General features: G+C 35.1%; 1 protein-coding gene across 1 annotated transcript in view; it reads right to left on the bottom strand.

The window, feature by feature from the left end:
* Positions 1 to 2,274: 2,274 nt before the first annotated feature.
* SLC27A6 (solute carrier family 27 member 6) overlaps positions 2,275 to 23,766 on the bottom strand; it is a gene marked incomplete at its 5' end in the record, with an annotated part of 37,446 nt that continues 15,954 nt past the window's right edge. Inside the window, 6 exons of the mRNA XM_082075012.1 lie at positions 2,275 to 3,349; positions 5,423 to 5,553; positions 6,378 to 6,475; positions 7,084 to 7,282; positions 9,051 to 9,141; positions 16,950 to 17,144. Coding sequence (XP_081931138.1) covers positions 3,173 to 3,349; positions 5,423 to 5,553; positions 6,378 to 6,475; positions 7,084 to 7,282; positions 9,051 to 9,141; positions 16,950 to 17,144 — 891 coding nt within the window. The 3' untranslated portion in view covers positions 2,275 to 3,172. The remainder of the gene's footprint in view (positions 3,350 to 5,422; positions 5,554 to 6,377; positions 6,476 to 7,083; positions 7,283 to 9,050; positions 9,142 to 16,949; positions 17,145 to 23,766) is intronic.

The following is a 23,766-nucleotide window of genomic DNA, read 5'->3' on the forward strand; positions in this document are numbered from 1 at the left end:
TGTCTGATGCAGTCTTTGGAGAAATTGAATGAAGGCTGTTTTGGTAAAAGATTCTCGGGCTGTGGACAACCTGTGGATTTGTTAGTGATACTGGAGTTTCATGTCACTCTAATAATCATCTAATGTATTTAAAATTAGCATTTCCACCTTACACGTGTGTACCTTACACATCATACCCTTAATTTGACAAATAGATTATATGATTCTGGGGTATTCTGTAAGGTGTTATGTCTAGAATAAGAGGACACAATCTGATGATCTTCTATTGTTACCCTTATGGTGAAACTAATTAGCAGACTATGTGATTCTGTGAACTATGCTGTCAGTTATTGACAGTACTGCTCATAATACACATCACACTATATTTATTCCTAAAATTACTACTATTCATGTGAAACTTTATTTGCCTGTCTGCTGAATCTTTGCACCTAATTTTACTGCAAGTAACATTTACTGCAAGTAACAGGACATTATTTGCTTGAAAGTACTTTTGACTTAATGAAGTTTCATAAATACTAGCACGTCTCTTATAATTTCTGCTGTGTGTGAGGATGCACATCAGCTTACTAGTGGCATTGTTAGCTGGGGATAGGCTACTGAAAATGGATTTATTTTTTTTTTTTAAGTAGAAGGTCTTTTTTGCCTTCCACCCATAGTCATCCAGTATTTTTCAATTTTAAACAAGCAAACAATACTGCTCCTCCCTTTACCTCTTTTTTCCCTCCACAAAAAAAAAAAAAAAAAAAAAAAAAAGAAGGTAAAACCAATGGTAAAGACATTTTCTGTATGTCATTTGCAGGGAGTTTGTAGGTCAATTGAAATACATTCTTTACAGTGGCAATTACACATATGGGAACGCAGCTGGCAGTGTGAGGGACATTTTAGATGCTTCACCTCTTGAAAAGCGGCATCTACCTGACTTGAGTGAGGAGAATATAATTCAGGACATGATCTGCCTAGAAACTCTGTATTTTTTTACCATTTCCTGGGGATTCTGGGAAAGATTCATGAAGATTAATCCAGACTATAACTGTATTAACTGTAGCAGACTCACCGGGACAAGAAAGCGGCTATGTCTTTATCCTCATAGCATTTTACCTTCCCTAAGTGATCGTTCCAGTCTTGTTTTTTTTAAACATAAACATTTCTGTCATCATTGACCACCCTTATTTGCACAAGAAAACGTCAAGATATATGTGCTAAATCTCAAAAATAATTACCTTTATTTATTTTAGTCTCCCTCCCTTTTTTATATGTGAGGTTAGCAGTCCAGTTTTCCATCCACAACTCAGCCACTCTGAGCTGCTGCTTTACCCCTGCTACATGAAATGAAACTTCCCAGGCAAATACTGGGGCATAATTTTGCAGCAACACTCAAGCCCCATCCCTCAGCCATTCCACATGATAATCTGGGTGTGAGGGTAGGAAACAAAGAGCTTAGCCCAAATATTTTCTCATTCTGAAAGGAAAGCCCTTCCTGGTATTTGACATAATTATGATTCAGTGTAACTTCAGTGCCTGTTGAACAATCACATATCCATGGAAAATGTGACATTTTGCTGAAACACGCTTCAGTGCCACTGCTGGCACCTAACCTACTGGCTAAAAGAAAGAAAACTACTGGCTTGAAAATAATATACTGTTTTCCTCTTAGGAAATACAGAGCCTATGGTTCTGTAGATTCTGCCTTTATTATCTCCTTCATGTCATAAGCATCCTGTTTCTTGAGATACTGCATGGGACAGGACTCTTTTATTAGCCTTTTAAAAGAGGCAGATTGCCCAGGCTATCTTGGTTACACTAAGGAATATGGAGGAGCAGCTGGAATTTTGCATATTTTTAGTGGGCACAGCTAGGAAACAAACACCTGTAGGCTGCTCAAGCCAGCCAAATACTGCTGAAATACACCACAGAGCTTCAAAACACCAATGGCTGATCTCATGATGGACAGAGCATGAAAGAAGAACACGTGTTAGAAGACCAAAGTAGAAAGAAACAAGAAAAGATAGTTGTTTATGGATCCTACTCTTTTATAAGAGCGTGGGTTCATACCACAGTTATGACAGAAGAGAGACTTACAATGCCCAGTGTTGAAGAGAGTTGCCTTTTCAGTATCCTATGATACTACTTAGGGCTCATCAAAGCTGGTATCATGATCCATTAGAGGAGGACACCATGCAAGTAGTGTATCAAAACAGGCTACAAAACAGACTTTATGCAATCAGCCTTAAATAAAACTAAGACAGTATGAAATTTGTTTAAAATAATCTGATACTTTATTTCAAAAATTTCAAAAGCAATGCATTAGAACATATGATTTAGAGTTTTAAGATTTCTGCTATATTTTATACACATGAAGTAATAATCTCTGGCAATCATTAATAAGATTAAGCAAACTATCTTTTAGTCAATATGTCTAACATAAAGTGCTGTAATAATTCTTTTTATGCTATATAAGTGATTATCCCCATAAAGTGTGCAGATTTTCTCCACCTGTTGTTGATCTGCTGCTAATCATGTAACACAAGTTTGCTCTGTCTTCAGAATTAGACACTCCAAACAGCCCATTTAACAAACAAAGGAGTATGGATAACAACAGAAATCTCAGAATTGATACTGGCATAAACCTTTTGGGTTTGGGTTTGTTTGGAGGGCTTTCTTCTCCTTCACTTTCTTTCATCTTACATTCTATCAGAAAAGTCCTCTGCAGAAGAGTTGTCTTTTCTTCTTAAAATATATATTCAGAAGTATATACGAAATATAAACCACATTTAAAAAAAAGATGTTACTGGTGTATTTTCTCTCTCTAGAAGCAACAACTTACGTCACAATGTTTACATGTTCTATTTTTTTTTACTATGTTTCATAGCACCTATCACTCATGTTCATTTAGTACTGAGAAAAACTATCAGACTCAGCATTTAGATTCCAAAATTAAAATAGATTTCAGTCACATTTTATAGGTCATTTACTTAGAAAGTGGTCTCAAGAGGTAAAATTTTATTAGTGAACAATAATGATCTAGTGAGGAAAGATACAAGACATATCTGAATGTAAATATCAAGCATTTAAAATATTATTCTGGATAAATATGTATAAATACTGGTAATATTACTGTTTTTTCATACAGTAGCTCATATAGACTGTCCCTTAATAGCCTATTATAGGTTAATTACAGTTTTATTTTCCCAGATAAGATCATCTCATGTACTTCTTTGGATAACAAGACATATGCTTTCTTAGAATTATCTAAAAAATAAAGAGGATCAGTAATTGTAGATGGATTAAAACCTTCATCCACCAGTCTAACTTTCTGTTGTTTGAATGTTCCCGTCATTTCCATTTTTTCCTAGAGAAGAAAGAAAGATTTATTTTTCAATAGAAGAACTTCTTTCCTTTTGCTTACATTCACGTTGGCTTTTGAAAATCTTACTTGATGTAAGTTTAACACTGTTTATTCTTATTATGCTAGAAAACTAGAACTTTTGTGCTGCTATGGGCCAACACATGGTGGAAAAAAGTTACTGCCCATTGCTTTTTGCATCGTTATGCAGTGTCTCATCAGTATCTCACCTGCTCTAGCCCCAGCCTGCCCCAGATAATCTAGCTACTTCATTTGTGTGCATTACAAAACTACACATCCTAAAGAACGTGAGAGTAAAAGCTGTCATTATCAAGAACTTCTTACTGATAACACTCAGGATATTCTTTATATCTGTGATTATTGTCACCTTTAATAAAGGGCTGAAAGAAACACATACTAAATCAGCCATACTCATACTCAGCCAGGTCCAAATAAAAGTTGGCCTTCAGCATAAATTTTATGTTCCCAGCTTCTTTTCAGTGTCCCTGTTTCCTTTGGAAAAGCAGTGGGAAGAATTGTAGTGAGACTCTATCCTCCCTACCTCTTATCAGCCCCTCCTTTTGACCTCCCTCCATTATCTTCTCTTCTGTATTTATTTTTTTATGTATATGCAAAAAAATATCCAAAACAAAAAATGAAGTATTATCTCCAACAACTCAGAGAGCTATTATATCTACTCCAGATCTGCCTCCTGATTGTATCTACCTGATTTTGTTGGTCTAAGAAACATTCTGTCATCTTCCAAAGTATGATTACATTTCAGATCAAGCTTGATAGGTTTTTAATTTTTTTCCTTGAAGAAATTTATTTTTTTTCCTTTTTTCCTTTTTTCCTTTTCCCACTACCTTCTTTCTTGATTAACAGCAGCAATACCAACAGCAATTCATCTGTAATGCAGGCATTTAACTTCTAATCAAGGTTCCAGATACCTGACATAGGCTATGTCCAAGAGTCAGATACCTTCTGCCCAGCATAAAGGATTTTTTGGTACATCTATATAGCAAATGTAGACTCAGTTCTCATAATTTCTTACACTGACTACTGCAACATTCTCAAGTGTAATTTTGCTTGTATCAGAATGCTGCTGCAAAGGGTATCTTCCTGGACTTATGAGACAGATGCATATATATTTCAGTTTCAAGGTTCTTCACAGTCTTTTTCTTTTCCCCTCTTTGTTCTGAATCAGTATGCAATCTCTGATTGGCCCAGGGAATGAACTTTCATAACTTCTCCTTTCAAACAATGATTTTTTTTTCATCTTCTCCTCAGACTTAGGAGACTTCCTTCATAAATATCTTTAAAAGTATTTTTCTGTTTGCCTTTGTCATGATGTTTTCAAAATACCAGAAATGAAGATGCTGATCAGACTTCGCTTATTGTGATGATCAGTATTGTATGTTTTCTGTACCCTCCTTTATTTTTTTTCTAAACCTATTTAGTCTATTGTATTACATTTACATTTTAACTCTTTGCAGGAGGGACTATTTTTTTCCCAAATTGGACAGTTATGATAGCAGAGTACTAGCACACAAACAGGGATCATTTTAGTGGTTATGGTGGTGACAATAATAATATACATTTTTAATTCACCGTTTCAATTTACCTACTACCTTTTCAAATGCTTTCAAATTGCTATTACATAGCAAATAACATTTCATTTATTGTGCACAATCACTGTCTCCTGCTTTAGATTTACTTTTCTCTTCTCTCATTTCCACTGAATAAAATGGATTTTAGATTATTTTCTCCAAATGTAATTATTCACATTTTACTATCTCAATCATTTTGTTCTCCCATGTTCATGCTACTAATCTCCTTAAATCCTTTTGTATGATCTCTTTCCTTACTCATTTGTACAATTCCTCCCATTTTAACAAAATCTGCACATTTTATTGACTTTTTGTGTAATTCCTTTCCCAGGAATCCATTAATGAAGGCAGCAAATGGGACTAGTTCTAAAACTAATGAAGTTATATATGAGCAAGCACTTTCTGTTATTTGTTTAGCCTTCTATGTTCAAATACATGTTTGTATGCACTGTGCAATAATTCAGCTTACCTGGACTCTTAAAAAAAGAGGACAAGCATAACTTGGTAGATAGGTCACTACTTGCTTATACATTTGCTCCAAGTCTAATGATGTGTTCTTCTTTAAAATAAGAGAGGCCATTCCTGCTTTTCCTTCATGATCTGGGGTAAAGAAAGTGAGATGAGAATTTTGAAACATTAATAAAGTTGACATGTTAGTGAGAAACCTTAAAAAACAGAACTGTAGTGCCTTAATAAACTGACAGTCATATCTTCTGAGTTTCAGTAAAGCTGGAAGATTACATTCTCATTTTATATGGTATAACATGTATTTGGAGATCACTCAAGTGATCAGTTAAGCAATAATGCTGAAAATGAATGAGACATTCAAAACCACCTGGACACATTCCTGTGTGATCTGCTCTGGGTGAACCTGCTTTAGCAGGTGGGTTGGACTAGACGATCTCCAGAGGTCCCTTCCAACCCCAACCATTCTGTGATTCTGTAATTTTCTGATTCTTCATGTTGTTCTTGGTTTTGTAGTATATATGTAGTTTATATATCTGTCGTTTATGAGGCTAAGTGAAAACGGAAATAAGTCAGAAGAATGTCTTCATACTTTTTACTTTAGAGTTATTTTGATCTCTACCTTATTGACATTTTACGTTGACACACATATGTGTGGATTTTTCACAAATGCCAATTTAATAAACCTTTAAACTTTTATTTAGATCATGTAGCTACCACAAATTCATGAAAGATAACTTCTCAAAAATATGCATCACTGCATACATATAAAAAGGCATGATTCACTGGCTCACTCACAATCTGGTGGTATTTTCACTATCTACATCTACGTTTTAGCTATGTATTAAACAGATGAATCAATCAGAAGTGATCATAGGCTTAAAATATGAAATAAAAGAGCTATGAGGGTTAACAGCTAACCTAGGTGAAGAAAAAGATACAGCTAAAGCTTCCTTTACCTGGCACAGGCACACCATACACATTTGCTTCTTGTATGAAGTCCAACATTACGATGACGTCAGAAACTTCTGTAGTTGCAACATTCTCCCCTTTCCATCTAAATAATGCAAAAATACTTTAATCCCATGAAAACATATGGAAACCTCCTCTTTAAAAAACATTCACTTTAGTAGGATCTCCATTCATTTCAGACTAAGAACACCTCAAATTTGTTCCCACTTGTCATGCTGGTATATTGATCTGATTACCAGAAGACAATGCTTACAATTGAAATGGTACTGGATATTAGCTATCAGTATAAACCACAATGAAAGCTTATTATAATCTGATAAAGTGGTTTTTAAAATTTTGATGTATCTAAATGTATCAAATGTGACCAGTCTTTACTATTTGATACATTTTTCTCCACTTCAGTATCTAATGTCCTTGCTCTAAGCAAAACCATCGCTAGTCACTGTGCTTATTGGAAGGACTGTTCTAGGAGCTGCAATTTCTATAAAATATTCTGGAAATTAGCTATCCAGCTGCATGGGAACACTTTTTACAAAATTAAGCCCCTATCATACACTTCAATATCATTATAAATTACATCACAGTCGTAATAAACTGAAGAATTTTGGTTGAGAATAAATACTATAGAACAGTATTCTATTCTGCAAGTTCATGTTTTTATTGAAGAAATGTGAAAAGAAACAATTATTATACCTGAAGGTATCTCCAATCCTGTCCCAAAAATAAAGAAAATTCTCATGGTCTTGAACCATTAGGTCTCCAGTATTAAAATAAACATCTCCCTTCTTAAATACCTCACAGAGTAATTTCTTTTCTGTGTGTCTCTTATTACCAGCGTAACCAAAGAAGGGGTTCTTCGCATTGACTTTGGAAATGAGAAGACCAGCCTCACCTATACAGAGAAGTTGAAAGAATGTAAACCTAAGGTATCATTTCACATTTCCTGTACTTTACATTAATAGTCATTTGGTACATATGATTTTACAGGACCAGGAATCAAGTTTGGCAGGCTTCAGTACATGAGACCCAACAATAAAAACTTACCTGTTTCTACTGCTTCGTGATTCTTGTGGTCACCTCTACATGCAAAGTGACCACAGAGACACAGTACAACTGGAATTATCAGCCTTCTGTATTTCTTTCTGATGACTTATCAAACTATTTTCTCCCAGAACTGCCACCTTTCAGTTGTGAGTTCACCAGCAGGTCTACTATACTCTCAAAGTGAACACTTCAAGTGAATATTATGTCTCATTCCCTATACCTTAAGAATTTTTATTAATGTGATATAGCCTCATTGCTTTCTCTTTGCAGTGGAATATAAAAAAATTAATTATTATTATTTTTTTTTCCTAAAAAAGTAGGAAGTGATGGGGATAGGATTATCCTGTTATGCATGCAAAGTATTGGGGTGGTAGTTTGCTGAAAGTGGAGTAGTGATATGAACTAACCTTTTTGGAAGCACATTCTGAACAATAAAGCTTAAGAGTTACGTTACTTTGCATCAGAGATAAAAATTTTAAACATAAAAATATATAACACTAAAAATGTGTCCAAAGGGTATGCACAATTTTTAATTTAAGACTGCCTCCTCATAAGAGTTGTGCCTTCTTTCCATAAATAGGTAGGGTCTAAGGTGAAAGCATTTTGTTCACTGGTAGTGCTCTGAAGACATAGGGCACAGGTAAGAGAACGTCTATAGATAAAGATAATACTTTTTAAGAGACTGACCAGTGTAACTGGAAAAAAATTAGACCAAGTGTCTAATTAGAGTACGTGTACCCATCACAGGTTGATCCAGCATCCCTACAGATAATTTTCTATAAAGTTTCATGTTTTGGGGACAATATCTTCCTGAAAGTGACCATCCTTGATTAAGACCTGTTAGAGAATCTCTTAACTCCTTTGAAAAGTCTGCTTCAGCTCCTTGGTAAAGCTGTCTATGTGATCTTTAATATGAGATATTTTTGCTTCGATTTCCAGGCATTAATTACAGCTGTTACCTTCCTAAAGTATAGCAGAGATGCTTCAGCACCTGATAAACACTTTGAAAATAGGTATAATCAAGAGATACCAGGTATTTGATAAGCATTTTGAAGAAAGCTATAAGCAAGCAACCTATTTATTCAAAACCAAATAAAAAACAAAAACAAACAAAAAACCACACACAAACAAACACAAAAAAACGAACAAAACCAAAAAAAAAAAAAAAAGGAAAAGAAAAGAAGAAAAGAAAAAGAAAAAGAAAAAAATATAAGCTTTATCAGCCCAGTCAGGAACACTTAATCTCTCAACGAAAGGCATTGCTCTAATCCACCAGTCTTGTAGATCCCATAGGCAACCATCTCACTATGTTAGCTTCCTTAAAAAAACACAGAGGTCATTATCTACAGATTCAGAGATAATATCACATCATCACATTTAAACATTGCTCTTCTGTGCATATGTCCAGGGATCTCCTAAGTTCTTCTGGTGTCGGCACTGGTATGTTTAATAATGTGCTGTCTTAGATCAAAAATCATACTGCTTTTGTTAGAGCGAAGAGTAATAGTTGATGTTGGCATAGTACCGTAACAGAATAGCAAGGCTCTTTAAAAATTCTCTGGAGTATTTGTATTACAGTCAAAAGACTATTATAGCCTATTAAAATACATACTTACCTTTCTTAACTTTTTCACACCATCCATGCTTATTTCTAATTGGTTCATCTTTTTCGAAATCATACTTGATTAAATCAAATGGGAAAAAAAGCTAAAAAAGGGAAAAAAGATCATCAGTTATTCATCTACACAGTGACATCTGGTGGCAGCAAATATAAGCAAGGAAACCTTTACTCCAGTCTTGCTCATCTGCAAGTAGAATGTAGTGTCATTTAAAACTAAAAATACTCTGTATGTAAACTTACATAATTTCCTAGAGGTAAGAAACATCAAAACATTTTTATAATCTTGTAACTTTCAAAAGTCCTTTGTGAAGACACAGAACTGTAATTTTGTTAATTTTCTTACAAATAAGTTACAGTGGAACAGCCTACGCAAGTCAAAATAATAGAAGTATATCTGGAATTTAATTGACATTTAATGATGGTGGCTGATATGAAAAGTGCTCTTGGGGTCTTCTGGGACCTGAAACAACTGGCAAAAACAAAGGCCTAAGTCAGATCAACTTGAGTGCCATCACATGGCACGCACAAGACAACCAAGTGATAGGGCCCAGTCAGTATGGGTTTACGAAAGGCAGGTCCTGCTTGACCAACCTGATCTTGTTCTATGACAAAGTGACCCGCTTAGGGGAAGAGGAGAAGGCTATGGATGTTGTGTACTTAGACTCCCGAAAGGAGATTGTAGTGTTGAGGATGTTGGTCACTTCTCCCAAGTAGCAAGTGATAGGACAAGAGGAAATGGCAGCATGGAAAGTTGTAGCATGGAAGGTTCAGATTCGAGATCAGGAAAAACTTATTTACAGAAAGGATTCCATAGCACTGGAACAGGCTGCCCAGGTAAGTGGAGGTGCTTAAAAGATGTGTAGGTGAGGCTCTTAGGGACAAGATTTAGTGTTAGATGTAGGTATGGTTGGATTAAATGATCTCAAGGGTCTCTTCCAACCAAATGATTCTCTAATTCTATGATCTCCTTACAAAGGAAAATCTGCTTCACCTAGGGCTTCAGTCTTGCTTACCTAGCTTCAGTTCTTCCCTCAGGCTTTCACAGGCTGGTTTATGGTGGAAAGTCTTGGCGTGAGCACCAGCAGAAGAATATGTACTTTCATGTTGTTTGACATGGTTATGTAGTTGTCCATGCTCCACCGTTATGTCAGGGTTAGTTCTGCATTTCTCTAAAATACTGTTTACCCTGGAGTTCTGACACTTCTGACCTAACTGACCTGCCAGTTATGTTTTACAGCTAACCTTCCTCTTATATAAGGATCACAGAGAATGTGGCTCTGAGTAAGGTGAAGAAGAGAGCAAGATGTTCTTGTCAACATCAGAAACCGCAATACTTTTATTCTCCAATATCCAGGGTCTAATTCTTACTTCATTTTTCTGCTGTGATATAAATCCAAATTAGGCCTTTGAGGGACACTGATGTCTTATCATATGCCTGACACTACACGGACCATTGCGTTTGCAGTTTTTATCCCAAGGCTTCAGTTTGCCCAGCTTGGGATTCTGATTTTCCTTTTCTTATAGAAGTATATGAGCAATCTATTTAAGAATTAGTCAAACCAAGGATATAGAATTATCTTCACAGCACATAGAGAAAGCAATTTTAAAAAATATTAATACATACCAGCCATTCTTCACAATAAAGAAATACAATATAATTTAAGGATAGTGTTATGAAAGTGATTGAAGCAAAGGGTAGAATGCTAAAACATAAACCCATTTGCTGTAGCTGTATCTTTTCCAAATATTAGTCTGTACGATGCATTATTTTACACTGTTATAAATACTCGGAAATTTTAATTTAGTATCTGAGATAATTTAAAAACTGTTAAGATCTTTACTATTATTTTGCTGCATACATGTTTTAGTACCTGCAACTTTAGAATGTTTACTATGCTTATTCCAGTTAGTTTTTTGAAATAATAGTCATGCTAATACATAATTAAAAGGAGAAATCACCACATATTGCCTTAGGCATGCATAGTGAAACTATGCCTATATACATTCTGTGCAAAAAGCTGTCTCCATGCAAAACATGTAGTCTGGGTACAGGTCTACATTTGTTTTATCTCATTATTTAAAATTTATTGGAAAAAGAGGGCCTGAGCTATTGAAGCATTACCATATTATTTTTACATAGTACTGCATGCAGCATTCAACATTTTAATCTACAATTTACTGCCTAAAAAACCTCATAAATGTACTGATCAAAAAGCATAATTCATCTGGTTCAAACTTAAAATGAGTTGACCTGTAACATTACTGTCTGTTACTACGCTGCCTGAATGTTATTTAATAACAGCATCCCCCACTCCCTCTCCTTTTTTAATTGACTGGAAATATGCAAGTTTAAATATTGTTTTGAAAACAGTTTTGAAATTCCTTAAGTTTCAGCTTAAAGTGAATGCTCACAGAACCTTCATCAGAGAACAAAGATAACAAGCTATTGCTTTTTTTATTTAGTTATTTGTTTTAGAGAAGAGATATTGTTGAATTCTCTAAGAGCAGACCTGTTTATAAAACACAGCATTACATTTAGTAGATTTAGTCCCAAACATCTTAAAAAGTGAAATGTAAGAAAAAAAGTCTGGAGCATACTATCATCATAGTTTACAAATGTTTTACTTGCAACAATTTACTTACCCTGTAAAGAGTAGAGGTATAGGTCCTCTGAATAGTTTTATTAGCCAAAGTAAACAAAACCAATAAAAAAACCCTTTTAAAGCTATGCTTGATATTAACTGAATCACCACATATTTAAAAAAAAAATAGTATCAAATACACTTGAAGTACCTTAGATTATTTTACCTCAAAACTAGTCAGAAGAGCAGAAACAACATTAATTAACTTAATTAAGAGCTTCCACTGCTTGGATCAACACAGGCCAATGTTCTTCCTGTGAATACACTCTTTCAGGGTTTTAAGATTTGCTTAAACCTAACTTTATTTACTTTGAAACTTAGAAATATCTCTTCTGCCACTTAAGCTCTATGACTGTGTGAAAAAAATGCACAATAGTAATTCTGTGTTGCTGTGTGAAAGATAAAACTTTTTATATGTTGAAATGATTTATGATTTGTTCTAAGATTTAAATATTTCTCACCTCAAAGCTGATTTTGATCCATACAGTTTTGAGTAAGATAGATTGTGAGATCATAATGTAAGATTGTAATACAAGAAAATAAATAATAGTTGGAACACTTATGCTTAAAATAATAAAAAATACATTTATAAATTAATTTTGGAATATTTTTTCTACATGCTGGGTTTTTTAGGTGTACTTGCTATGGGTTATTTTTAGCCCTTCTTACAACCTTCCTTGGATCTCATTAGTCTCTCCCACTGCAAGTTCTCTGGCATCACTCAGAATTTATTTCAGTGTAAGAAACGAGATTTATATATTTATTTCATAGACATGACTGAGAGTCTCACAGATTTTTCCTATTTACATAAATACACACAATATATATATAACATAAAATAAAATTAATCATTAATATTAACTACATATGTATGACAGATGAAAATATTAAGCAGCAATTTATTATATTACTATGTTAATTGATACACTACCTTATTTTTAAAACATTTTAAGTTTTACCATCTATAAAGCTATTCAGAGGCTTCTACTTTTCTGTTCATTTGCTTTACATGAATATTATTATTGAAAGATTTATTCATATACCACAGTGATGCTTTCTAATACATGAGTATAGTGTGAAAATGAAGAAGTGCAAAAAAGAGCACTGCCTCGAGTTAACATATCACACACAGTGGCTTCTTGGATGTCTGGGAACTGCTATAACATTCATCTGTTTCTTCCTGTTAACTTGCGTCTTCCAAATTATTTATGAAAATAAATGTGTTAGGTAGAACTTTAATATTGATCACAAGTATTTGTGCCCAAACATTGGCAATTACTGTAAGAAAAGTTACCTTGCTCATTCTGAGAGCTTAATTTGTCTTTTAAAACTGTAACCTTTGTCTGCATTTCAGCTTTAGAAACTGTGCCGTTGCCATTACCTACAATAGATATGCCTTCCTATATGTTTTCCTTTTTCCCTGCTAAAAATATTATACTTTGAACCTACCTGCCTAATGCCTGTATGCATGGGTTTTATACTGCATTTACTTCCCTCTTGCTGTGCAAATATGCCAGTAGAGGGTAAGTTTCTTCTTTCTCCTTCACTGTACCACATGCATGAACACACAGGACTCTTCCCCTTTCTCTATTCCCAGTTTAATAAATAAGTGTTTAGGAAATCCCTGGAGAGTATGTCTAAAGGTATCTCCTCATATCGTCCCATATGTCAAAAGAACAATATTTGAAAAGTTGTAGCATTTCTCTAAAGAAAGAAAAAAAATGGGAATTGTAATGCTGGGCTTTGCCTGTGCCATCCTCTGCTTTCCAGCAGGATACAGTCTCCCTTTCCAATTTTCATTCGTGGGTAAGCAAATCAGAAACAAAGCTGCTCTCCTTTACATTTTGCTAGATATCCAGTGGGTGCCATTCAGACTGCAGTAAACCAAGCACAACAGCTACACTTTAGAATGCATTGTTTAATAATCTGTAACCTGTAAAATGTATTTAAAAACATGCAACAAATGCCTGAAATAAGTAAAAATGAACTTTTCTATTGCATTAAAATAGTTTCATGGTACTTACAGATTTCAGAGTAATCAAAAATACCAATAAAAGGTCCCCAAACTTAAGCATTTCATAGAAACATAGAACAATTTTGGTTGGAGCAAATGCATATTTTATACATATACTTTTTTTAAAAAGCAAAAATAACTGAAAGTGTGTCTTGTGGTATTTTTAACACTCTTTCTTAAACTCTTACAGACTTTTCTGAAACTGCACTTTATCTAAATCCTTGTTCATGTCAACACTACTCTGCTTCAGCATACGAGGGAGCTAGCTGCTCCTGCAAACATGCGCCGTGAAGCAGACTGAGGGAACTGCCAGCCCGAGGAGCTGCACTGGTGACAGAAGCAGAGCCCCAGCAGTCAGCAGATTGCAGAACTGTTAACCTGAGACATGTAACTATTGTAATATCATTAATATGCCATGTAGTTCCATGGAAACAAATTCTTTCAGAGAGAGACTGTGTATGTTGCACAACCACAAATGCTATGGATCAAAACATACTATTTATGAAAAAGTTCCTGATGGAGCTTTGGAGTAGTCTCTGAAACCTCCTTGATTTGGAAGAGATTTGGGCAGTTCTATTTCCACATAAAATGGGTCACATAATCCACCCACTGACCTGGCTAGACAAACCATGCCTGTGAAACAAAGCTGAGGCAGTTTGTCACTGCACTGAATTTGGTTTTCAGTGACAACCTTCATTTTTTCCTCAAACTCTACAGTCATAGAATGCCAAATGCATATACACCAGGGGATGGTCTGGGCGTCAGTACGCCCCAGGCCCCTTGAAGAATGGCAGTGGCTAAATATTGAGGCTGCTTACAAATAATGTGCTTTAGCTACTTTCCTTATGACAGAAACTAAGGAAATAACTGAAGACTTACTATAGATTTCTAGGGAAAAGAGAGTACTGAAAAAGACAGAATAAAATTGATTTCAAGCTGAGCCAAATGGAATGAGTGGCTTTTTCCGGTTCATAAAATATCTTATGGTCTTTCCATATTCGTACTCAGTAAGCAACGGGACAATCCATAATTATCTTAGCAGACTATACTGATGTTTCCATAGACTCTAACAGTTCCAACTTGGAAGAGTATATAAATTACAGAAAAGATGTCTAGTGAGATGAAGTATTCAGTTACAGCTCTATTTATTTTTTAATTGCAGTTTGCATGAGCTATTTTTTCTCTCAGTCTGTAGTGACTGAGTCAAATAATTAATCCAATTATTAAAGAGGAAAAGGTATCATGTTTCATGTGCAAAAAAACCCCAAATTCTAATTCATCTTGGAAACGCAAACAGAATATGTTAATGACATACAAAGTGCCACTATTAATACACGCAAAACCCCCACACTACTTAATTAAAAATAAAGATAATTAAACCAATAAATAGGTAATTTCAAGTCTAATCCTTTATCTGCTGTAACCTTTACATGGTATTTCCAAAAGGTTAATGACTTATGACAATACTCTGTCAAAAGTTCTGAAATACTGAAACTTGTTTTTCAGATTTGGAATAAATATATAATTATTAAGAACAAAAAAAACCCCAAAAACAAAACCAAAAAAGGCATGTAGCTTTAAAAAGTCTGAAACAAAAATTAACATTAACTCCTAAGGTTCTTGTGCACATACTGCTCCCTAAATTCCAGATTCACGATTTCCTGTAGTGGATCTTTATCCTTCTAGAGACATCCACCAGTGCCAGATGTCCACCGTGCATCAGTCATGCAGAACAGAAAATCACCAGAGTCGGTCTGCTTGAACTCCTGAGATCTCAACAGTTTCTGAAAAAGCCACTAGCTTTCATGGTGTTTTTCTGAGTGTTTCCATCCCCTTCCTGAAGTCTGGGTTCCTATCCCAGAAGTGAAGAGTGTAACATGGTCTGTGGTGATCGTAACGTGGTGATGGTGTGTCGAAGTTGTGGACCTTGGAACATAACACTGCCTAGAAACCTATTTGCACATCACCAGAAGATACTTCTGATGTATGTCCAAACAATATTTTAACATTATTCCCTGAAAAAAAGTTTTGTCAGGACATTTTACTATCAGTTCTCCTCAGGAGAACAAATTACACTTAAGGCAGCAGGATTTATATATACAGACAGATATCTCAGTATAGCTAGGTATCTCAATTAATTTGCAAATTCTAGGCAATGCACATAGTCCTCTTTATTTCAAGAACGGTAAAAATTGGTGTAAATAGCAACGTCTTGAATATCTAGTCTCCTTGCTGGAAAGCCTAGCTAAATAATCTTTCATATTATTAGCTAAAGCTTGCAACACATTACTTACTGACTTCTCAACCCATTTAGGAGATGGTATTAATACATCCCAAAGAGAAAAAAATCTATCTGTGAATTTTGAGGTGAGATAAATTCTTCTTCATTTACTCAGAAGGATGTTACACAGCCACCCTGTGTAATACAAATAATATGTATTCCTCTTCCTCAACTTTGTCAACAGTGTCAAAGCTGATTAAATACAAGCAGTGAAAAAAATATTTTGGTTTTTCTAGTTTTAGTAACTTAGAACAAACCAAATAAATACAGTCGACTTAGTAGAAAAGGGGCATAGAATTTTTAAATTAATATTGTCTGTCACAATTGGCAAGTATTGTCCATCACAATTACTCAACAGTGATTATATTTCTATTGTTTTATCTTTGAAATTTGTGAATAATGATACAGACTAGGTGTAAAGTCATTTGAGTTAATTATGTTTAGTTGCAGCTAGGTATAAAATATCTCTTACAGTTATATCTGCCTATATGTTATTTTAATTACAATTAATTCCCATTTGTGTCAAATATTTACATAGTAAAATGCAATATAAATACACTGTATTAAAAAAGTTCTAAATATAAACTGTAGAACACTGTCAGAACAAGACACGTGTATGTTTATTTCATGATGATGAGTTCTGAAGTATTAAAACAAACCGAAGTAATACTTGGAACCTCCTCAAAACTGTCAGAAGAAAGGCAAGGCCTTTTTGACTCGTGTATTTTAAGAAAAATCTGTGTGCTACTGCTGAAAACATAACTGGGTTCAGTACTAAGCACAAACTGCAATACTTTGGCAGCCAAGATTTTACAGAGGGTCAATTAAACTTGCAGTAGCTAAGTTAGAAAATTTGCCGTGGACTTATGACTGCAGCCCCACGTCCTGTGGTCAAACTGAAAAACACCTTTACATTCAGCACTTCCTTTACAAAGTACAATGTAAATAAATAGTCACCTTATAAAAGAAATTGGTGCGTCCAACAGATCCAATTTTTCCTGTGTGGTTCATGAAACAAATGTTTCCTTCAGTAGCACCATAAAACTCACAGATCTTAATAGCACCAAATCTGTCTAAAAATTCTCTCCACACATCATTTCTTACTCCATTTCCTACCGCCAGTCGGACTTTGTGATTCTTTTCTCCTTCCTTCTGTTAAAAAAAAAGAAAATAATAGTTCAAAGTATAATCTACTGATAACCTTATTTGATTGTTGCATCTACTGTGGGAAAAATGTACTTTCTTCAAATATATCAAGTATAAACAACAGAAACAACAAAACACCACCACCAACAACAACAATTAAGAAGTTAAAGAAAGCTGGCAGAGGTGCCGACAGCTACACTGCAGCAAACTGCAATCAAAACCTTATTATCTTGTTGAGCAAGCAAATTATTTCCTAAATAACAACTAAATTGATTTATATAAATGCTTCCAAATTGTAAAAGCTGTATCATCTCAGTTTGTTTCCACTCAGAGAAATTAGAAAACTGAAAGACAGGAATTATGTCTGCAAGGTATTAAAGTCAGCATAGACTAATGGTTACTTTCTTGTGTCTTCAGACTGATTATAAGAAACAATCAGAGTTCACACACTCGTAATATCTGTTCCATCCCATACATTACGTATGAGTTATCTTTTGTATTTCTTTCAATATTAAGACTTTTACAATTTTGTTCATTGTTACTTGGAATACATTATTCCTTTGTGATCTTGAGTCTTAACTGTTGTCAGCTCCCATGTTTTATTACAAGAAACACAGTAGTATGTGTTGACCCAGTTCAGTGAGACTAATTTTATGAATCTGTTCTCAAACCTCGTGATTGCATGGAGCACCTTTAAAATACAATGATTTAAGTATCAGAAAGCAGAAGATCCAAAATGTTGTTTTGTTTTTTTATTTCACCTATTTTAAAATAGACTTCCTTTTTAATCATTGCAAGTGGCAATACAGAATGTCTTAGAAGTGAGACAGCACAAAATAAACAAAGGTACAGTTTGTTACCACATACGTTTAGAACCCCATAGCACTCTGGTATCGCAACACTGTATATACCGTCATATGTCCACTTAGACAAATGTATACAAACACCTCTACATATACATATACACATATTCATACCATATATATGTGTGTGTGTGCATAGATATACACATCCATATATATATACCAAAGAAAGCAGATAGTCCTTATTTTCTACTCTTCTATCCTTGTTTCCTTTTCCCCTCCCAACGCTAATCCAGTATGAATTAGGTATGTCTTTATAGTGAAAATCCATTTTAGCACCTTTAATCTGGCTTAAAAGTATAGCAAGTCATTTCTGCGAAGAGAGCTGGTCAGCCAACTGAAACAAGAATCTTTAAATATTTTGTATGTTAAAAACATTTAACCTTCTACTGAATACATAGACAGGAGTGTTCCTCAGAGGCTTATGTCATGGCGAAATGCAACTTTTCATGTGGATCATGAAATCTCATTTTTATAACAAAAACTGCAAACACAGTGAAATTTTAAGCTCCTCCTCTACATCACAAAGAAGGACCAGTCTTTTTTCTTCCCTCTTCAAAACCAGTAACTCATAGAATGATAAAAAATTCCTTTATTGAGCATCAGATTCTTTCTGCTGGATATCAACTTCTTTTGCTGAAATGATTCAGCAAGGAACTCACCTATTTCACTAGATGCAGATAGGTCTTACAATTACAATATGAGGCATTAGTCTGCTATTCTACCTCAAAACTACATCACTCACCAGCCTCCCTTGGTCACTAACCATTCTGTTTCTGCAATAATCCAATTCTTTCCTTTTCACTTCTACTCTCCTATCTTACTTTAGATGCAAAAATCATTTTGGAACACACAAGCACATACTTCACTGATTTAATGATAAATTATTAGTAACAAGTACTACATTACATAGTACAACAAAACCGACTGTGGACATAGCCTGGAACAAAGTGCATAAAAATTACCCATAGGTGTAATTTTTGGAGTGGTTTCTTTTTTCAATTTCAGATGCAATGTTGCAATGCAACAGTGCAGATTTTCATATATCTGAAATAATAATGTGTTATACTACACATTCAAAATCATTATACTGTGAAAAACAACAAAAGTATTCCTTTTTTTTTGAGAGAAAGTGTTTCAGTGCTACTTTGAACTTCGTCAGGAAAGATTTCAACTCTTTTTCTCCCCTAGAAAATTGTCCTCCATCTTCAGTCAGCTCAACTTAAAACATTTCAAAGTGGGTTATTTTGCTTACAGTTTCATTGCTAAACTGAAATTAACATGTCAGTAACTGAACTGCAGTTACCCCTTGCTGACACTGCTGAATTATTCAAATATACTGCCTCTGCTAAGATGAAAAATAGCATACAAGATTACTTCACAGAAATCCTTTGTTCCACAACGAACGGAAGAGATAAATACACGTGTGTATATATACAAACACTAAATGGGTCATTCATCAGAATGGGAACATACAAAATCTCTAGAGATCCAAGTTAATAAACAGGCAAGTTTGTTTCCATTATTTATATTTTAAGTAAGATAAAAGCATTGATGGCTGTTTGCTGAAAAGACACAAACTAGGAAACAATGACCTACATATATTATGGGGTTTTTTGTTTGTTGTTTTTGTTGTTGTTTTGTTTTCCAAAATGACAAATATAGCTACTTCACTATCTTCACTCACTCATGTTATTTTGGCTGATTCATACTACTAGAGCACAAAGTTGTTTCTCTAGTGGAAAAGATGGCAGCTGGCAGCTCATCACCTGGATGGATAAAGAACTGGCTGGATGGGCGGGCCCAAAGAGTTGTGGTGAATGGAGTCAGATCCAGCTGGTGGCCAGTCATGAGTGGTGTTCCCTGGGGCTCAGTATTGGGGCCAGTTCTGTTTAATCTCTTTATCAATGATCTGGATGAAGGGATTCAGTAAGTTTGAAGACGACATCAAATTGGGTGGGAGTGTTGATCTGCTGGAGGGCAGGAAGGCTCTACAGAGGGATCTGGACCAGCTGGATCATTGGGCTGAGGCCAATTGTATAAGGTTCAACAAGGCCAAGTGCCGGGTCCTGCACTTGGGTCACAACAACCCCAGGCAGCGCTAGAGGCTCGGGGAAGAGTGGCTGGAAAGCTGCCTGGCAGAGAGGGATCTGGGGGTGCTGACTGGCAGCCAGCTGAACATGAGCCAGCAGTGTGCCCAGGTGGCCAAAAAGGCCAACAGCATCCTGGCTTGTATCAGGAATAGTGTGGCCAGCAGGACTAGGCAAGTGATTGTGCCGCTGTACTTGGCACTGGTGCGGTCGGACCTTGAATACTGTGTTCAGTTTGGGACACCTCATCATAAGAAGCACTTTGAAATACTAGAGAGAGTTTGGAGAAGGGCAATGAAGCTGGTGAGGAGCCTGGTGCACAAGTCTAACAAGAAGCAGCTGAGGAAACTGGGGCTGTTTAGCCTGGAGAGAAGGAGGCTGAGGGGAGACATTATCGCTGTCTATAGCTACCTGAAAGGAGGTTATAGCATGGAGGTTGTTGGTCTCTTCTCCCAAGTAGCAAGTGATAGGAAGAGAAGAAATGGCCTCAAGTTGCTCCAGGGGATTGAGATTGGATATTAGGAAAAAATTCTTCCCGGAAATGGTTGTCAGGCATTGAAACAGTTGCCTGCATGTGTATTCTTAGTCTGCTTTGACAGCATAGTTCCTAGTTAACACTTCCTTCACTAAAAGCTGTATTTCCTCACAGTATCTCATTTATGAAGGACTCAGCACTTTGCCCTACTCAACTATCACAAATAAGTGCAAATAATGTGTGTTCTGTGATAATTTGCTCGGTTTTATGTTTCTGAATGTGATTAATAGTTTTCTATAGATAATTAGAAGGACAGATTTTAGATAATAGACTGTTAGAACACTTTTCCAAGATTTAAAAAAAATGTCTATTTATTCATTTTCCTGAACTGTGGTTTTCTTTTCTTAGAGAGTGATTCTGAAATAAAATAGAAATTGAATCTGTATACACTTATATAGTAAAGGTGAAACATTTTTTTCAATGCCTTTTGAAGCATTAACAAGCAGAACTGTTTTTACCTCACACCTGGACTTTTCTTCAGTTCATTCTGCCAAGATTTTGAACTGTATACCAAATATCTGCATACTTCATAAATCAGTTTCTGGCACACTATTTCTTCATTTTAAGTGCTTTCTTCATTTGTGTAGTAATAAGTTGACAAGTCAAGATCTGCCTTATTACACTGAATACCACATACTTGGGATTCTTCATCTGCCAGCCTTTTCTCCTTAAGTGTTCTTTGCAAACTATGTGGATTATCTACTTGATTAAGTTGTTGATAAAAGAAATGCCTTTTAAAGTGCCACCAACAGTATATTAATCGGTGCGGGAAGGATTCATGACTGGAGCTATATAAAAATTTACTTAGCAGCTGCTTTAAAAGAATAAAAAAAACCCCGTGTTCTTTGTCCCACTTTCACCATTTCTGCGGCAGGAAAAGCCAAATAGAGAGAAATAAAGGCAACTCCAAGCAAAGAAGGCATGAAGTGTTTCTTGTATTATGGCCTTGATGAAACTAAAAGCAATCTCAGGACTTGAGAAATGCAATATAAATATAAAATATAATGGACAGACCACACAGGATTTACATTAATGTATTTACAAGGAATGTGTGTGATAACACCTTCACCAGGTCTCTATTAGCCCTGAAAAGAAGGTCGTAAGGTAGTTAGTAGACAGACTATAAGATGAGAGATATCCTACTGCCATTATGATGACAGAAATAATTAATTATTCAAGACGCATGTTTATGTTTACTTTTCAGTAATGCCTAATTATAAATTGTTCATAGATTTTTGAGCAAAATACATACACCAATTTAAAAATACAAGTAAAGAAAACAGGAAGAGTACTGAAGAGGTCCACCATAAGAAAGGAACAGAAATTCTAGGAATCAGACACTTCCTTCCAGTTCTGGAACTGGTTGTTTACTATTTAATATAGATCACTCTCACCACACTTTCATTAATCAAGCTCCTGATAATCTAATAGGATTAGATTCTAAAAGGAGTTTTCTTCCTTTAGCTCTTCTAATAGGAAATATTTTGTTTAGCTGTACTTCTACTTCCTTAGGAAAAAAAAAAAAAAAAAAAAAAAAGGTCATTTTTGTCTGTGTTCCATCTAGTAACATGAAGTAGATAGTTGTATTTTTGGTGATTGCTCCAAGAGCCCACAAGTCAAAAAGAATTACAGAAAACTTTCTAACGGTCAATTCAGAGAATTAAAGCACGCACAGGTCATTTCTTGCACTCATTATTGCACACAGTATTCTGTAAGCAATATGATGCTTCCCTTTGTAAAAGTACGATTGCGATCTGTAGGTTTCACTATCAGGACATTCGTTGCATTGCTCCACTAGCTTAACTCAAAAGATGAGTATCTAAGAAATGAAGTCGGAAGGAAGGAAATTGGTCAAGTTATATGACCTCTTAAAGACTCAGAAATGTTTTGAGCCATCATGTTACAACCAGTAGGTGACATTGCAACTGGTATTCAGTGCTGTCTTGGGTATGGAAAACCAATGCTTCCCAAGGCCAAAGGAACCCTATAAACATTATAGAAGACTTCTTCAGTAAGAAAACCTGGAAACCTTTACCATTATTCCTGGGCAGAATGAGGAAACAGGCACAGAATCATCCTGTAGATGGAGTCCTAGAGAGGTATGCCAGTACCTTTAAATATCAGAAAGTAGTAGCAAAAATGGATAGGATTATAATCTGTTCTTAAACCTAATTTTTAAAAATAGTGCTGTTTTCAAAGTCATGGCAGTTTAAAGCATAAAGTTTATTGTGATACATTTTAATTAGATCAACTGATATAGTTGGGAGTTAAAAATACAAGCTTTGAAATCCCAGGTCCATTTTTAAGCTTCATTCCAGATGTGCTGAATACATTATTAGTCTAAAAATTCTATTTTCTCTAACTGCACGTACAGTGTTTAATTCTCCTTTTAGACACTGTTGATACTGTAGTAAATCAGCAACAACTTGGGTTAAGAATAATATCTGCTTACAACATACACGGGTGGTCACTTTTTTTTTTTTTAAACAGGTTACTAAAAGAATAAATAAATTGCTAAATTCCCCTCAGTAAATAAAATTTCAATGACATACAGAGATTTTTCAGAGAGTTCAAATGGAAGGTACCGATGTGGTTGTCTGTAACTGTGACACATTACTGGTTTAGGGTATTTAATACAATGTTTATGCTGAAAACCTACAAGGGTCTTGCTAAATTTCCATTAGTAAACAATTTCCATTACTGAACATAAATTGAGCTAAACTTTAAGGAGAATAAAATGTAATGTCAAGTAAAACCTGCACTGCAAATAAATGCCTCCTGATTCCATTTTCCTTCCCTACCTGACTATCAAAATCTGTTTCTAGGTGGGAGACAGCGGGACACATATAAACCGTGTTCTTACAGCCTTCGCACAACACTTCAGTGAGCAGCTTGGAAAGAACAGTTCATTCTGTTTGCTCATCCCAGCAGCACTGACCTCCTTGTTTTCTCCTTCTAAACTTTTATTGTTCTGACACAGAAGAGTTTTAATAAAATAAATCCTTAAGCTCTCCTTCAGAGAGCTTAATCCCATCCAAAGAAGCCTGGGCCAAACTAGATCTAGTAGAGAGATCAGCTTGCTTCAGTTTAACAAAATAAAGTCTGAAAGCTGATATACATGGTCTTATACCCAAGTATAA

The sequence above is a fragment of the Streptopelia decaocto genome (genome assembly GCF_964273445.1).
Source record: "Streptopelia decaocto genome assembly, chromosome: Z".
Taxonomy (NCBI): domain Eukaryota; kingdom Metazoa; phylum Chordata; class Aves; order Columbiformes; family Columbidae; genus Streptopelia; species Streptopelia decaocto.